The sequence below is a fragment of the Nannobrachium achirus genome, assembly GCF_963921795.1.
Source record: "Nannobrachium achirus genome assembly, chromosome: 12".
Lineage (NCBI taxonomy): Eukaryota > Metazoa > Chordata > Actinopteri > Myctophiformes > Myctophidae > Nannobrachium > Nannobrachium achirus.
In genome coordinates, this window is record NC_137832.1 from 15,075,590 (window position 1) to 15,094,290 (window position 18,701).

Genomic DNA, 18,701 nt, shown 5'->3' on the forward strand with positions numbered 1-18,701 from the left:
CAGAAAGTAAAGAAATAAGTGTTAAATTGAGCGGTAATTAAAATCGTACCTATCATTTTATAAAGGACAATTTACTTTTCGGGCAAGTGGGCATTACCTTCGGGCAAGTAGAACATGACCTGTACTTGCCCGATGGGCAAGTGCCTCTGAGACCTTAGTGTCAACCCCTGCTGCCTTATAGGACCTCTTATCGGCCTGTTATAGCACCACTGTGGCTGATTTGAATAATGTAGGGTGATATTTCTTCCTTTTCCTAGTAGTGGGACTGTGTGTGCAAAGTTTCATGGCAATTGGACTCTCTAGGTCAGGGGTGCCCACACTTTTTTGACTTGAAGGAGAGAAAAAAAAAGCACCAGAGGGGACTTTGGAAATTGGAATAGTGGCACTGGCGTTCATGTTACATATAAGACAAACACACTTGGAATGGGAAACGGTGTGGGAAAAAGGTCTTCATCCCATTGTAATTACTACCGACTCTTGAAAACAAAGCCTTGCATTGGGGGGTTTGGTCAGTTTATCTGGGCTTAATTAAAATCTGATCATCTCAGATAAAGTATATTGGGTTATTGATTTTGTTAATACCTCTGAAATGACAAATTAAACATTGGCCAAATTGTCAAATATTAGAGGCAGAAATTGTGAAAATAGTTGCGAGGCGTTGTGAGCATGTAGATCTGCTATTTTCACAATAAAACCGCGTTCTACAGGAATTCCTCTTCAAATATGATTATTTCAGGGGTCACGGCCTGAAAAAGTTGAAAACCACTGGCATACACTACCTGTCTTTGGGCATTGCACATAGGAGTAAGCGACTCGTTATTGAGCTAAATTATTGTTATATAGTCCTGGAAATCGGGTTAAATGTTCTGGAAAAGTTTTGGAAATGAATTGGTAAAGATGTGTGGGAACCCTGAACTATGTAGTGCTATTGTTTACATCAAAGGCAGATTTCTTTTTTTTTTTTATAAATATACTGTATACAGGTCTTAAGTCACCAGAAAGAGAGGCCCTTTACTTTTATAAATGTAATGTTTTTATTCATATATACATGAATATATTAATCTATAACCAAGAAAGGAGAGAATGTACAATGCAAAACAAAATATCTATATACAAATCAATAAATAAGGACATAATTGCTGACAGTTCCATGTACTACATTGTTTTTGTGGTTTTGGGAGAGTTAGGAAAAAGTAAAACAAAGATAGACTGCAGTTATAAAAGTTTAAAATCCTTGTTAAAATGGAAATGGCACCAGAGCACAGTTCAGGAAAACACAAAGCAAGCTGGTTTCCAGTTTCTTTCTCTTCTTACACCCAGCTTTTATGATCAAACTCAAAAAGAATATTCAAATTATCATGGTCATTTATTTCAATACAGAGTACTATGAATAGCTCACAACAGGCCATTCCACCCCATCATCAACCTCTTACGTAAAGACATATGCCTGCATGATAATGAAATTAATTTCAATGTGCACATAGCAATGTTTATGTTCTTAAAAACTGGCGTGGAATAATAGCACACTCAAGGTAGTCGTTTCCAAATCATGGCTTAAAAGTTTGTGTGTGGGGTTACTGGATTCTCCATGGGGTAACAACAACACTGTCTTTCTGACTTTTCATCAACGGGTACTACATTTCTTTATTAGTGTTCAGATTTTTCTTATTTCTTTTCTTTAGAGAAAATGTGACAAAACAGTAAACATACAAATATTTTAATATTATTTTTCTTTTTTCAGTGTGAAAGGCAGAGGGCACATAAATCAAAGCGACCCTGCCCTCCGTTCTTTTGGCACATGAAGGGTAAAGCCCATTTGCCTTTTTATTCCCCTACTGCAGGGGTCTTCAACGTTTTCAGGCCAAGGACCCCTTGGCTGAGAGAGAGATGAAGCAGGGACCCCCAGATTCCATACAGTTTCGTTTGAACAATCATCACTTTGTGTTATCAGATATTTAACCACTTGAACCGCCAATACTTAATAAACTTGACCTTTCACTCTGTACTTAAGTGTGCTCTTTTTCCCCTCTACACCAAACCTCTTTGCAGAAAATAGCTGATTTTACAAGCTTTACAAGGTTGTAGATCTGCCATTTTTGGCTAAAGTTCTCAGAATATGGACGTTAGGGTTCAAGTGGTTAATATAAAAAAGGAGAACATTTTTTTCTATCACACAAAGATTTGAAGGACCCCCTGTAGTAACTCTGAGGACCCCCTGTTGAAGACCCCTGCCGTACTGCCTGTAAACAACTAGTCCAACAACTACTAATTTATTCTATGTGAGTGAGGATGGGTTTACATTAATTCACTATTGACACCATTACGGGAACAAGAAATTATTGTTCACACAGTGCTCAACATAACGTGCCAATCAGAATGATGGGCAAAGCGAATGAGTCAAAGGTGACGGTCACAGTGTTTCAAACAGCAAAGGATTAAAGCACACCACAATGACACACCCACACAGCAGAGAGAGCCAATGATGTTGTTCGTTTCCCTGCTGCTTAATTGCCACCATATTGCTTTCACACGTTCTGCTTTTTATCAAGTTGGTTTGTTCAATCGATCATAGGAGGATAAACATGCAGGTTAAACAAAACAAAAAAAAGAAAAGGCATACATGGTTTTTGCAGTGCAATATACGTAGGTGACTAGTGTTTTTGTTACCATGATATGAAAAAAAAAAAAAACGCGCACGCACACACATACACATACTTTAATCAACGACATCACAATGTTATTTATTTTATGTAATTGTAGTGAGAACAATTTGTTCCCCTCTCGTGGAGTTTGGCAGCTATATTGGGCATTCATCAGGCAGTTGTGAACCACAAGGCGAAGAGTTCCTACACATTCCCCCATTTCCTCCTAGACTTCAGTTTACGTGACATTTCCACACTTTTCCCAGACCTGCTTAGTGACCCTATAAGCATAAAGACATTCTTTAACCCATTTAGGCCTAGAATTATTGAACGCTTTAACCAGTGAAAAATAGCAGATATACAAGCTCACAGCGCGCTGCGAGCTTGTAGATCTGCTATTCTTTGAAAAAGTCGTGAAAATGTGTGCAAATCTTTGAATATATGTATTTCCAAAGCGAATGTTGGCAACTCAAATTTTGCCTCTGGGTGGTCCCTGGAACTAGATATTTTGAGATGTGGGTCCGTGGCCAAATGCATATCATTTTGGGGGTCCTTCACATGAAAAAGTTTGAGAACCACTGACATAGTAGTCTCTCAAGAACAGACTAACTGAGCTCCAGTTAAGTGAAAAGGACCTTTTCTTTGACGATGGCTGGCCAGATTGCTGACATAGAAACAGGGTTTTTCAAAAAATCTTAGAAGGATTCAAAAGACACTTATAGAATCGGGTCAAAATTAAGATTTTCACGATTTTTCAAAAATAGCAGATCTACAAGCTCGCAGCGTGGCACTCGGTGCCGCGCTGTGAGCTTGTATATCTGCTATTTTTCCTTAGTTAAAGCATTCAATAATTCTAGGCCTAAATTTTAATGACCCTATAAGCATAAAGACATTCTTTAACTACATGAACCCTAGTGTCCATATGACTCCCGTATTAATGGGCATGTCATAATAGGCAAGATCTACCGATCTGCTATAAGAGATTTGGTATAGAGGGGGGGAAAAAAGCAGATCTACAAGCTCAAATTGTATGGCATTGTGAGCAACTATTTCCAAAAATAGCGGAGCACTATTCTCGAAACATTTATAACATTTCCGTCTATAATAACATGCCCAAAATCAAGGTAAATAGGAGGTAGGGACATCACGTGACAACGGGGATGCGCCATGTCCGGCCATGAAGCTCACCATGGGTGCCAGTATCGCGAGACTATCCACCGTTTCCTGTCTGGGAACCAAATCTCGCGATACTTCAGAGACAGAAACGATTATTATTTACTGTTATTATTATTTCATTATGCACTGTGCACATCAAAAAGCAAGTGATACTTTGATATATTTTCTTTTATATTCCCTAAACAGATTATATGACAAACGTCTCAGTCGTTCATAAATAGTGTTTCTTCCAGGTTTGTTCATGAGGTGATCTCAGCTGATCTAGCCAGCTCCATTCACTGTCATGAATTTCATCACACTTCCGGTGCGAGTTCTGGCACCCATGGCCGGACATGGCGCATCCCTGTTGTCACGTGATGTCCCTACCTCCTATTTACCTTGCCCAAAATAGGGACACCAGGGTGAAAGTGATTAACTAGTGCTCAAGGTAAGTCTACACGTTCCCACTCCCGTACACCAAATTACTAATAGTAATATCATACTACCCACAACGGTCACATATTGCCTTCATTTGAATCCCAAGGTGCATCAACGTGAACAATGCTGCGCTCCCAGCGCAGTGCCGTTTAAAAAGACATGCATACTGTCATAGTATGTGTTGTCATGTACTGCGGGAAAGAATAAATGCAGTGCTGATGTATAAGTGCAGTTTTGTACGACCTCTTTGAGAAAGTAATAATTAGCAGCACCATATCAGAGCAGAGAAGTAAGTTGCAAAAAACATGTACAAAGCAAAAAAGAGTTACTATATGATGATTCTATTAACAAAAATGTGTATGGTACATTGCAAATTAATATACTGCAAAGTGGGTGATAATTGAAATGATTATATACACACAATTTTGCTGCCTTTTTGTTCTCGTCTCGGACATGTCTCGTCACCAGCTGACCCCAGGTCCGTTACCACATCTTTTCTGTGTAGTGTAGTGGTTATGATAAAAAAAAAAACTAAAGAAGAACGTAAGAACAGTGGCATGGGAGTCATGGCTGTTCCAAATGGATTCCGACTCCATTTTATACTTGGTTTTTCTTACACTTGAAATAGCACTGACCACTTAACTTGACCTATTTTTTGAACATGGCAGCTCTTGACGTAAACTGTTCAAGCTTATAATAGCTTCTCGACCCATGGTGCCATTGCTCCGCTTGTGGAAAGCGCCACATCACCAGAGTCCTGGCACAAGTAGTGTTCTGTGGGTTTCCCGTGTGCGTGGCGGCTCCTGTGCACTGGCTCGTTGACACAATGTTAAAGGAGAGCGTAAATGATTAAGTGTTCAGTGTTGTTCCCACGACGTGTCCCGTTGAACCATGACAAGCATGGCCCGAAAACCAGGAACTCGGGAAGGGTGAGAAGGGAAAACGAAGCTTCTGCTTGAGCTCTCCTGAACGCAGGAGCAACCGGCTGAGAAGAAGAAGATCTCAGCCTTTTTTAAGTACGGGAATCAGGTCCTGTTGACATAGCTTTTGTTAGTAAGCGCTAGCGAACTCCTTAGCTCCTGGATAGTCCACACAGGTAGGTTGTCCTTGGTCCTGTTTTCCGGCTCCTCTGAGCTCTTTCCCCTTCTCTCTCTATAATTCCATACTCTCATCCTTCAGGTTAGTCAGACTCCAAAGGGGGGGCGAAGAAGACATAGCCAGCAGACCTGAAGATAAAGTTGCGTTTTTTTTAGGGGAATGGGGGAATTGTGGGGATGTGGGGGTTCAGCCCCCCTCAGAAGATCCCTTTAGCAATTTTCAGCCCCTTCTGTTTCATGCGAGGCAGTGTTGAACTGGCCACGTTCTTGGCTCGCATCGGCCTGGCCGTGCCTCGCTTTTTCAGCACAAAGTCATAGTTGGCAGTGGAGTTCATGGCATAGAACACGTTGGCGTTGTCTGGGATCCGCAGCTCTGCAAAGCGAGAAAGAAACCTTTTTAGGCCGTGACCCCCAAAATAAACATATTTGAACTGGGGACCCCCACCCTGACAAGCACTTGGAATTGTAGGTATTACATTTAATGTGACTTGGTTCCACAGATAAATATTGTGAAAATAGCAGATCTACATGCTCACAACGCCTCGCAGCACAAGGCGTTGTGAGCATGTAGATCGGCTATTTTCACAATGTTCACTTACTTAATACTTAATTACTTGCTTACTTAATATTTGACAGTTTGGCATTAAAACATCTTGAAAGTCCTTAAATTGTCACTTTATAAATGTGCAGATACCCTGTATACACTTAAAGGGATATTACACTTTCAAAAAAACTTTTAGGTCTAATCAGGCTTGTATGAACACCCTGAACAGTTTTTAATTTGCTTCATTCAGTATTTAGATATTTGATGTAAATGTTACCAGCTCCAACACGCCCAGGCCCTCTCCACATACACACCCATTGTAACTTCAAACTCCATTTTAACCATGATAGATTCATTAAAAACACACATTATTTTTTCTGGTGACTCATAATACCCTCCTAATACGTGAGCAGACCGTGTTTTTTCAATAACCTTTTTCTTTTATTTTTAATAATTCTTTGGGAAAATGGAAAACATTAAATACAATAATATTTTATTGAAAATAAATGAAAAAAGTTATTGAAAAAACACGGTCTGCTCACGTATTAGGAGGGTATTATGAGTCACCAGAAAAAATAATGTGTGTTTTTAATGAATCTATCATGGTTAAAATGGAGTTTGAAGTTACAATGGGTGTGTATGTGGAGAGGGCCTGGGCGTGTTGGAGCTGGTAACATTTACATCAAATATCTAAATACTGAATGAAGCAAATTAAAAACTGTTCAGGGTGTTCATACAAGCCTGATTAGACCTAAAAGTTTTTTTTGAAAGTGTAATATCCCTTTAAGTAGGTTTGTTTACTGTTGAGTGAGATTTTTTATTTTTACATTAAGCTAATCATCTGGGGACCCCACAAAATAATTTGGGGACCCCAAGTTTGAGAACCACTGTGTTAAAGCATTGAGAGAGACAACAGGTTACAAATATCCTCAGTAATGGATAGGAAAATAACAGTGTGTTATCACATCTTGACAAAGCAAAAAGATAGCAAATACCAAATAACTGCACTGTGGTTTTTTACAGAATATCAAAGATAAAATTTTACAACAGGCCTTTATTGTGATTGATTGGTGGAATTACTCCTCTAGGACAGTGTTTCACAACCACTGTGGCTGGGGACCTTTGGTGTGCCCCTGAGAGGGGTCAAGTGTGCCCCTTGAAACTGCTTGAAAGACAGTATTGTATTTATCATTTTAAAAATGATTTAAACTAGTGAAAATAGCCGATCTACAAGCACACAACGCCTCGCGGTGCGAGGCGTTGTGTGCTTGTAGATCTGCTGTTTTCACTACTGTTGTGCGACAGCGTTATTGTATGATGAAGCAGGGCTTTACTTTGCGAAGAAACGTACAAATTTGAAACTTGGAAATACAAGGTTTCTTCCCGACAGTGACAATATTTACACCCCCATATTATGTTCTTGTGCCCATGGATTCTTGGGACATGAAAAGTGTGCCCATGCAGAAAAAAGTTGAGAAACACTGCTCTAGGAGATACTTCAATGGTTTCCTGTGTAAATAAGCCAAGTGCCTTCCTAGGATCTCCTTTTAGTTGACCTTGTACCATTGAACTGTACCGTCATGAAACTGTACCCTTTTCTATGCAAACTTCTAATAAAGTCTTCAATCAATCAATCAATCAGGCGTTAAGCACTACCTTTGTCTTCGGCGATTTTCTGCATCAATTCATAGTCCTCCGTTTTCTCGCGCTCCAAGTTGTGTTTGATCATGGCCTTCCTGATGACTGCTGGCGTCTTGTCCTGACTCGTCACCTGAATGGCAGAAACATTAAGCAGTTTTTAATGAATCTGAATAAGTTATCCTCTTGAAGGCAGTACAAAAAGCCCAGAATCACAAAAAATTTGTCAATGTTATTTCATTCTTAATTAATTCCAGATTTATTCATTTTTACTAATCCTCCAGCACATACCGATAGCTTTGTTTCGTGGTGTTTGATTGAATACGGACTGTGCCTTGCCCGTTTGTTCTGTAAATAATAAAACTACGACATCAGTCTTCTCTGCGCTATATCCTTCTGTATTCATCTCCCACACACACTCACAGGGGTTAAAGCCAAAAAAAATCCCAAGACTGAAATGTATTTTCAGACCATGTCGAAATGTGATTTTTGAAACATTTGGGGTGTTTTCCTGAAGTTCTGAACTGCCTTCACTGAATGTGTGTGTGCCATGCTTCATTTTATTAGAAGTATCTTCTGAAGTTCTGTTGTATTCTATGCTAGTCCGTCGTAATGACTGATTTTACACTTGATTGCGAGCTGAAAATAGCATGCAACACCTGAGAGCAACCAAACATAGAATGACTCTCTTCTCCACTAGTCCCTCCCTAAGGTTTTAGTCTAGTTTTTATTTTGTTGACAAAATTGTCAATACATTTAGTCTCCGTTTTAGTCGTCACAGCTTCGTTTTTTGTTCGTTTTTATTTAGTTGTCGTCAGGGAAAAAAATGCAGTCGACAAAACATTTTTCGTCATAGTTTTCGTCAACAAAATCAACACTGGAACGTTAACCCCCTGCACTCACCAGTATGCTCTTGTACAGGTTTCCGTTCTCCACGTCCAGGCTGACGCGGATGATGCAGCAGTCGTCCACCTGCTGGTTGTACAGCGGCAGGGACAGCGTGGAGTAGTTGGACACGGCCGACACCGACCGCTTGTGGGAGCGCTGCGACGCCGACAGGGGGGTGGAGGAGGAGACGGAGGAGGAGGAGGCACTGCTGGAGCCCGAGCCCGACCCGCCCGAGCCCATGCCCGAGGTGTCGAGGGACGACAGGGACGTACATTCCCAGAACTGGAGGGGAGGACACAGGAGAGGGAGGTTGGAACGGTCCGTTTTCCACGAAGCGGCCACTCTACCTCCCGAGCCATTGCAAGCCGTGTGCAGCTGATTGTGTGAACATTTTCAAAAGTTAGACCCCAAAGAGAGCATATACAGGTACATGAAAAGAAGAGAGCAGACATGCACATCCCTAACCCGAGTTGGGCAGGTGCTGAGCGACGACTATACTGGAAAGAAAGAAAAACGCGTCAAAATGTGCTTTAGTGGAGGGGTTTTCAAAGTGGGTGAAGGGGCACCCTGGGGTGCCACGACGGCAGTCCAGGGGTGCCGAGAGATAATTTGATAATGTTTGGAATTTATTTGGATACTTAAAAATATATTTAGTCTCATTTTAAACTTGAAGTACAAAGTTATTTTCAGTCAGTTCTAACCAAAATGGCTAGTATCTTGTTTTCCTTGCAACATAATCGCGAAAATATACTATAATAATATAAGGTGCTGGGAGTGAAAATTAGGAATATACTGTAGAGGTGCCTCGGATGAAAAATATATTTATAGGGGTGCCCCGAGCCAAAAAAGTTTGGGAACCCCTGCTTTAGTGCACCAAAAATAAGTGCCATTTCGAGCACACGGCTCTTCTTCAGACAGTTACAGCTGTCACTGTGTGCTCGAAACGCAAGTGTTTTTCTTTCTTTCCAGTATATACTGTATACACACACATACTGTATACTGTATATATATGTGTGTGTGTGAGTAATTTATTCTAACAATAACTTGCAGCAATCATTGTATAACTGAATCTGCTAGATAAGATTCAGTTATACAAGAATAGAAAAAATAATACAATAGTAAAAATAAGAAAAAGAAAGACAAATTAGCTTAAAAGCTGCACTTTGTAACTTTTTTAATGTTGTCAATTTTAAATTTTGTCCAATTTGTATGGTACAGTACTGTTATGTTAATACAATAAAAGCTATGCAATTGGGGTGGGTTTTGTCTTCCCGCTCTTCTATTGAGACAAACAAAGGTCAGGTCTCACTTAGACACAGGATCTGACACAATCCCCAATATCAAGCAGGCTGGCTCTATTAGCTCAATGGTAAAAATGTCAGCACTTACGCAGGAAACCGGGTTCAAATCCGGGGTAGAAGAAGAGGAAAGTTACATAGTGCAGCTTGTGCCACATTGCTTCTTTGAATTAAGGTCCTTTCCCACTGGGCCGCGATAACGATAAAAAAAAATATCGTTTTCAATTGAAGTGGATGGTAGTGTCCACACCGCAACGATAAAGCCGCCATAATTGATATGAACGATAGAACGCTAGGGCATTAACGAAAGTTGGAAAAAAATAAAATAAAAATGTATTGTGAAAATATTTGCGAGGCGTTGTGAGCATGTAGAACGGCTATTTTCACAATTTCTGCCTCTATATATTTGACAATTTGGCCAATGTTTAATTTGTCATTTTAGGGGTATTAAAAAGTCCTTAAATTGGCACTTTAGAAATGTGAAGATAACCCTCTATACACTTAAACATTATGTTGGTTTGTTTACAGTTGAGTGAGAAAACAATGTTTCACATTAAGTTAATCATCTGGGGACCCTCCAAAATAATTGGGGGGGTCGTGTGTGATATGATGACGTCATCAAACGATAAAGTCGACTTCAACTCAACTTTTTTACCGAGTCGAGTCGACTTGCAAAAATGACAAGTCGTTAATGCCCTAGTAGCCTCGGAAACCCAGACTTTTATTTTTGCCCTAGTGAACGCCGACATATCGTTATCGCTATCTTTATCACGCCCAGTGGGAAAGGGCCTTTAGCCTGGACAGTGGGAAAAGTGGAAAAGCATGAAAGTAAGCTACCGTAGAGGTGGTGTCGGCTACCTGGGCCTCTCTCCCCAAAGCAGAGACAGAATGTTTTACTGAGGGTGTGGAGGTCTAGAAACAGAGGGAAGGGGAAAAGAGAGACAGTCAAACCCAAAGCCCAAAGGGAGAACAACTGCGTTCAGAATGATAGTGGCCACATCACTGTATAGGGGCGAGTGGGGTAAAGTGAGACACATTTCCCATGAACGCTGGATGTTTCCTAACAATGGAAATGATCGGGTGTCAGATCACTTTACCTCAAAGCATTTGTCTCACTTTACCCCACGGCCACATTTTGGGGAAAAAGGATATCTCTTAGCAATTCAGGGTATCTTCAGCTAGCATCTATTACATGGATTTATATGTTGGTAGTTCATCAATTCAACATGTGTGATATAAGTTTTTCTACCTGAATCAATTTGCTTTGACACAACAGCTGAATAAGTTGACGGCAAGAAAACGTATTTTTACATGCAAAAAACATATTTTTGTGACCTACCACTTTTTGTGGTCACATGTTCAGATACTGGATTCTGATTGGCTTAAAACAGTGGTAAATCAGTCAACAACCTTGAGTTGGCTCATGGACCCCGCCCACTGTTGTGTCGCAGTTGTATGCAACTAAATAACCTTGCAAGTTACAACTGTGTTTTCTTTCATTTATATGGTAGAAGTGGTAGAAAAGCAATTTACCATTCGAAGGTCGTTGGCTGATTTACCACTGTTTCAGGGTTGTTTGGCACTCAGCTTCGCCTCGTGCCACAACCCTGAAACAGTGGTAAATCAGCCAACAACCCACTCCCTCTCATGGTAAATGGCTTACTTACCACATCACCATGAGGTCCTCCCCTTCATGGCAAGGTGGAATTGGAGGGGCTTGAAAATATAATGGTCACATGACCACAAATGTGTTCCATTGCCTAGATACAGTGGGTGTCTCACATTACCCCACTCTCCCCTACTGCATGTCCGACGACAATGAAACTAGAAGACTACTACCTGTCCTGGGGTAACCATTTGCTCCACAATAACAAACGAGTGAGACACAGAAAGGCTACTATATCGTCACTGTCGGGCAGAAACCCTGTATCTCCAAGTTTCAAATTTGTATGTTTTTTTCACAAAGTTAAGCCCTGCTTCATCGTATAAAGTCGTCGCACAAAGGTAGTGAAAACAGCTGATCTACAAGCACACAACGCCTCGCGTATTGGGCTTGTAGATCGGCTGTTTTCACTAGTTTTTAAAATGATAAATACAAAACAAACGGTTTTGGACCTACAAGGTTTCCACCCGACAACGACGATATACAATTTGCTTATGATGGATGATGCTGCGGTCAGCATCTCGGGTAATTGGTTATTGACATTACTGGTGTGAAAGCCGGTATTTCTGTCCTGTTCGGGGCCCCAGACAATACATCCCCAGGGCCATTCCCGAGTCAAAGTGGACGGCCGTGCTCACACAGACTATAAAAATAACACAATGGTGAAACGATATAGTTATCGTTATCTTTACAGCTATGGTGCCCGGTGGGAATGAATGGCGCTATATATTGTCGTTGTCGGGTGAAAACCTTGTATGTCCAAAACCGTTCATTTTGCATTTTCCATTTTAAAAATGATTTAACTAGTGAAAACAGACGATCTACAAGCACACAACGCCTCGCGGTGCGAGGCATTGTGTGCTTGTAGATCTGCTGTTTTCACTACTTTTGTGCGACGGCCTTGTACGCTGAAGCAGGGCTTTACTTTGCGAAAGAACGTACAAATTTGAAACTTGGAGATACGAGGTTTCCAACCGACAACGATGATATTCTTGTAAAGACGGAAGGAAGAGGAAGAGCCTTCCAGGAAAGGGAAAGGCTGAAAACTAATGGCTTTTAATGGCCGCGATCTCTCGCGCCGCGCTTCCTTCTTTTCCTCGTGGTCTCACCTTCCTCTCGTGTCCCTCGGGCGAGTCGGACAGGAAGCTGGCGTTGACGTCCTCCAGGTCGGACCCGCTGGAGCTGACGGAGGTGACGCTGAGGGCGTCGCCGCTGTCGCCCCCGCCACCGCCGCCCCCGCCGCCCCCTTGGTACGGCCTGTAGTGGGAGTGGTCAAAGGACTTGGAGTGGTGAGAGCCTGACGCACCGCTCGAGCCGGCCTCTGTCAGCTGACGACTAGAGAGAGAGAGAGAGAGAGAGAGACGTAGAAATGGGAGAGGAAAAAACGTGGGGATTCGTGAGAAGTTGGTTTGCGCAGTACTGGTTATGTTGAGGTTAATCTTCTGTTGGATATTATGATTTGAATATTAGGACTATTGACATAAAATGGGCACGCCCAGTGCTCAAAAGTGTGTGTCTACGTATGAGGAAATAAGATTTTGGTATTCATGATTTGCTTAGAATAAAGATGAATAAATAGTCTCTTAACCCGTTTAGACCAAAGGCTGATTCTAAAAAAAGTCTTCTAAATATTGACCTACAGTAGGTTTTCTGGCCTAGGTTTTCAAGACGTGAATCCAAAAATGGGTTCCCGTCTTGAAATAGTATAGTTACAAAATGGTTCCAGTCCAAAAATGGGTCAAAGGCCTGTCCGTAGTATCTCCGAAATGTTCGGTGAGTTGCGATTTCCAACATGCAAATTCAGTGTAATGCTTTTCAGAAGTCTCGAGTGATATCACTTTGTAGTCAAACCGGACTTCTTGACCGAAAAGTTTGGTTTCGGTCAAAGTATGGACAGGCCTTTAGACTACGGTACTATTTAGATTTTTCGGCCGTAGAGCAACACCATAAGGACTTTGGTGTGCGTAGCATTCTCGTGCACTGGGTCAGACATATACAGCACAAAGAAATCTCATCAATTGTCCATTCCTGTCATGGCGATTTGACCAGGCCGAGAACCTCCCGCAGGTCTATGACATATGACACTTACTCGCTCCACCGCTTCATGATGCCCCCGTTCTTCTTGGCCCGCAGGGTGTTGCTGGCCGACTCTGACAAAGGCTCGATCTCACAGGACAGATTGTAGCTGTGGGAAAACAACGCGTCACGTCAGATGATGTTTGAAGATACGGCATGGAGAACATTAGAATATTGACATCAGGAATAGAACAACCCCTTGAGACGCCGAGTCTCGTTTTTCGAAGGGGGAGCGCAAAGACATTAGACGTGTTCTGGAAGCGAAAGGTGACGTGGTCTGATACTCTTTAACCCATTTAGAATCGGGTACACATTATTGTGTATCATTATTTTATGCTTTAACTATTGAAAAATAGCAGATATACAAGCTCACAGCGCGGCACCGAGTGCCGCGCTGTGAGCTTGTAGATCTGCTATTTTTGAAAAATCATGAAAATTAGAATTTTGACCCGATTCTATACGTGTCTTTTGGTCCTTTTCACTTAAATGGAGCTCAGTTAGTCTGTTCTTGAGAGACTACTATGTCAGTGGTTCTCAAACCTTTTCATGTGAAGGACCCCCAAAATGATATGTATTTTGCCACAGAACCCCATCTCAAAATATTTAGTTCCAGGGACCACCCAGAAGCAAAATTTTAGTTAAAAACTTTCGCTTTGAAAATACATACATTCAAAGATTTGCACACATTTTCACGACTTTTTCAAAAATAGCAGATCTACAAGCTCGCAGCCGCGCTGCGAGCTTGTATATCTGCTATTTTCCACTGGTTAAAGCATTCAATAATTCTAGGCCTAAATGGGTTTAACAGCTAGTTAAAGCCAAAGAAAAAAAGGTCAAACTGTGCTCAGATTAGAGGAGGTATACTGCCACTCCATATTGAAACAGGTCATTATGTTGGGTTAGATGAAGAAGAGCGTATCTGCCAAATGTGTAATCTTAATGAAATAGAAAATGAGTATCATTTTGTTCTGTATTGTCCCATTTATTCGAGATCCAGAGGAGAGTTGTTTAATAACATTGACGGGGTTTATATGTTGGATATCAGTGACTCACAACTTATTAACTGTCTATTCGAAAAACATGTATTTAAACTGGCAAACTATCTTGAGAAAGCTTGGGACTTGTACAACCAGTAGGGGTTAAGTACTGTACCATATGTTCTGTTTTGCTTTTACTTTTGATGTATATAAAAAAATATATATTTACGAATATTGTAACCTTAACCGCAAAGTTGTCATATAATCCCATGAGGGATGGGCCACGAGGTGGTATGACACTTAAATAACAGAATTCATTCATTCATTCATTCGCTAGTGCCGCGTGTCCTGCCTAAGTGTCCCTGACACGTATCCCCCTCCTACACGCTGTCTCTGGATACCTTGCAGGCTTGTGCAAAGGCTAAAATGTAATTCAGATAGCATGTTATGTAGGTCATTGTTGATCTGATCTGGTGTGTATAGTTTCAATGTACATATTATTGATCCTTTGGCTATTATATTCTGTTAGGCTGATGCTAGGTTCTCAGTTTACCTGTGATCCGAGATTCTACTATTTTTTCTTTTTTATATAATTTTTATCACATGATTTTGTAACCCATTTTCACCCAGTGCCAATTGCCTATGTAATCCTGGGCTCTGCTCTCCCTCTGCCGCGCCTGGGGAGACAACGGACTGACCTCAATCATGCTTCCTTCTATACATGAGGAGTTGCTTCTTTTCACCTGACAGGGGGGTTTTCCCCGGTTTTGGACATAGCGCGTGGAAGGAACACGTTATTCCAACCAGTTTCTTTCCCTTCCATCAGGCGCCCCGGCTGGCCAGGGGGAGGCATTACAGAGACCAGGATTATTGCATGTTTTTGTGAGGGTATCAACCCTAGGAGACACGGGGAGAACATGCAAACTCCACACAGAAAGGCCCTATCGCCAACCCCACCTAGGGTGTGGGCGCTGATGACGTGGAGGAGGGAACACGCCCACAACATCCCCCGGCGGGAATCGAACCGAGGACAAATAGAAAAATAGAAGAAGTATAAATCATGATACTATTATTCATAGTTAAATAATAAACTACAATTGAATTAGAAGGAGAAACAACATTTACTGTTGTGTTTAATGATGACACTTGGAGAAACTTGTTGTGAGCCTGATAGTTGCCAACCCAAATTACATGGTACCAGGCAACTGTTATCTGTTTGAATGTTGTTTGAATGTAAGTTATTGACATGAAAACTGGACTGAAATGTTATGGCCACAGTGTTGTGAGGTTATATTCTTGAAAAGGGGGGTTATCATATACCGCTAGCTATATGGTTTTATTTGCAGTAGGGAAAATGTTGTTGTCGGGTAAAGGGGGTACTTGAATTCAAAAATCAGCGAAAATGTGTGCAAGTCTTTGAATATATGTATTTTCAAAGCGAACGTTTGAAACTCAAATTTTGCTTCTGGGTGGTCCCTGGAAGTAAATATTTTGAGATGGGGGTCCGTGGCCAAATAAATATCATTTTGGGGGTCCTTCACATGAAAAGGTTTGAGAACCACTGACATAGTAGTCTCTCAAGAACAGACTAACTGAGCTCCAGTTAAGTGAAAAGGACCTTTTCTTTGACGATGGCTGGCCAGATTGCTGACATATAGAAACATAGGTTTTTCAAAAAAACCTTAGAAGGATTCAAAAGACACTTATAGAATCGGGTCAAAATTCTAATTTTCACGATTTTTCAAAAATAGCAGATCTACAAGCTCGCAGCTCGGCACTCGGTGCCGCGTTGTGAGCTTGTATATCTGCTATTTTTTCAATAGTTAAAGCATAAAATAATGATACACAATAATATGTACCCGTTCTAAATGGGTTAATTCTAAGTATAAAATACGCTGTTCAAATCAAAGCGGAGGGCGAGACTGACCTCTCTGCTTCAGTGAGTTTCTCCACGCCTGAGAACCACTCTCTGAAATGGCTGTCCTGAGTGAAGCTGTAGTTGTTGGAAGCCAGCTGCAGCAACTTGATCTGTGCTATCACCTCAAACTCCTGCAGAGGACAGGCACGCAGAGAACACACATTACAGCTTTGTCTTTCTGGTTTGTTTCAAAGTTAGACATTTCTATCATAAGCCCCTTGGACTGTTCTTTCATTCAAACCTGTGTCGTTGTTTTATCATCTTTTGTTTACCATCAATATTAAATCTCTTACTATGATTAGGGCTGTCACTCAAATAATAACGATTTAAGTGTGTTTTTGTCGTTGACAATTACATTTCTGTTTGGCTTGTAGGCTTTGAAGTTGCACATGGCAGATGTGACACATAACCTAAATATACAAAGAAATGAAGGACATATTTGACAACTTTACACTTTAAAAAGAAAATTGATAGTGGAAATAGCCGATCTACAAGCTCACAGCGCGTCGCATCGTATTTTTTAGATGTTTGAACATGTATAAACATTTTTCAACATGTAAATGATTATGACGATTGTCCCAAAATAATTGTGATTATGTCAAATAATTGCGATTAGACGATTATGTAATAATTGTGACAGCCCTAACTATGGTGATTATAGATGGGGTGTTTAAATGATTAACAAAATACACCAAAAGGAATCACAATCTGGTCATGACTAGATAAACAGATCTTTTTATTTGAATAAATAGGAGATATTTAAAATACTGCCTATAATTGTAACTCATACGAAACAACTCATACGAGACAAAGTGACCATTAGCAGTTTTCAAACTGGATTCAACTCATTGATTAGTTCTACAAGTGCTTCCTTCTAACATGGTAAGTGCACACGTTTAAAAGAAAAGCCCAAACGGCCTTCCCTAATGTCAGTACATAAAGTAATCATAAATAAACAATAAAGCAGCAGAACCTACCTTTCGTCTCTTCTCAAAGTTAATCAGGCCTCCCTGCAACACAGAACGGCAGACAGTTAGAATCACGTAGCGTTAAATATGTATCACACAGTAAAATCCTCAGTGTCAATTTATCCATTTGTAACTCAAGAGGGTACAAATCGTACATGTGTAAGGGACACTTATGGGTCCTTCAAAGCGGATTTCAAAACCCAGTCTGTAGTATTATCTAATTCAGTGTTTCTCAACCTTTTTTCTGCATGGGCGCACTTTTCATGTCCCAAGAATCCATGGGCACACCAACATAACACAGGGGTGTAAATATCGTCACTGTCGGGAAGAAACCTTGTATCTCCAAGTTCCAAATGTGTACGTTTCTTCGCAAAGTAAAGCCCTGCTTCATCATACAAGGCTGTCACACAACAGTAGTGAAAACAGCAGATCTACAAGCACACAACGCCTCGCACCGCGAGGCGTCCGCCATCTGACCGTCCGTCTGTATGCTGACATCACTGATACTAAACAGTGATCGCCACCATGGTAACAGCCGCATGCTGAAACAATGCCCAACTGACATCAACAATGCCCAACTGACATCACTGACTGACATCACTACAGTGCCCACATTTGGAGATGACGCCACAGACTGGCCTGGACACGGAACACCATATATGGGCATAAAAGAGTGCCAGCCAGACAGACGGATACAACGGGTATTGCACAACTGGACATCAATGGTGACCATTCTGCCCAACGGGCAACCGTCTGGTTTCTCCAACATTACTTCTGAGACTCCTACATTCAATCCCTCATATCGTCGCTGTCGGGCAGAAACCTCATATCTCCAAGTTTCAAATTTGTAATTTTTCTCGCAAAGCAAAGACCTGCATCATCATACAAGGCCGTCGCACAAAAGTAGTGAAAACAGCAGATCTACAAGCACACAACGCCTCGCTGTGTGCTTGTAGATCGGCTGTTTTCACTAGTTTAAATCATTTTTAAAATGATAAATACAAAACAAACGGTGTTGGACATCCAAAGTACAACAACAATATATTGTAGGCTATGTGCACACCCCCGGGCACAGGACTAGCTATTGTTATTCTAAATGTGTCTTACCTCAGAGTAATCCTTCATAGCTGTGTCCATCATGACCAGGTCAGTGAGGAAGGTCCCCAGATAAGGAATGGTCCCCTGCATTACTCCCTGGGAACAGAGAAACCATGCAAGATTAAGAACACGTTGTAATGGTGACATGACTGAAAACAATACGCGGTTGGTGATTTGGGAGATGTAGTTTATTCTGTTGCGCTCATTGTATGTCTTTATAAGGATATATAATATGTTACTGTAATACACGCCCAAGACACGGCCAATTTACATCAAAGTGGGGAAGATAAATATCTTAGCC

At 41.1% G+C, this 18,701-nt stretch overlaps 1 protein-coding gene across 4 annotated transcripts in view; it reads right to left on the minus strand.

Moving 5' to 3' along the window:
• Positions 1-1,026: 1,026 nt before the first annotated feature.
• Positions 1,027-18,701, minus strand: part of LOC308296374 (ral guanine nucleotide dissociation stimulator-like) — a 63,416-nt gene continuing 45,741 nt past the window's right edge. Inside the window, exons 10-18 of one of the 4 annotated variants that reach the window (XM_080739636.1) lie at positions 18,410-18,496; positions 17,312-17,344; positions 16,344-16,465; positions 13,453-13,548; positions 12,473-12,698; positions 10,538-10,612; positions 8,418-8,684; positions 7,533-7,647; positions 1,027-5,705 (exon numbers count right to left, since the gene is read on the minus strand). In XM_080739636.1, coding sequence (XP_080595762.1) covers positions 5,530-5,705; positions 7,533-7,647; positions 8,418-8,684; positions 10,538-10,612; positions 12,473-12,698; positions 13,453-13,548; positions 16,344-16,465; positions 17,312-17,344; positions 18,410-18,496 — 1,197 coding nt within the window. In that variant the 3' untranslated portion in view covers positions 1,027-5,529. Of the gene's footprint in view, positions 5,706-7,532; positions 7,648-8,417; positions 8,778-10,537; positions 10,613-12,472; positions 12,699-13,452; positions 13,549-16,343; positions 16,466-17,311; positions 17,345-18,409; positions 18,497-18,701 lie in introns of all 4 variants that reach the window. The other 3 variants (XM_080739634.1, XM_080739635.1, XM_080739637.1) reach the window with 3 other exon arrangements.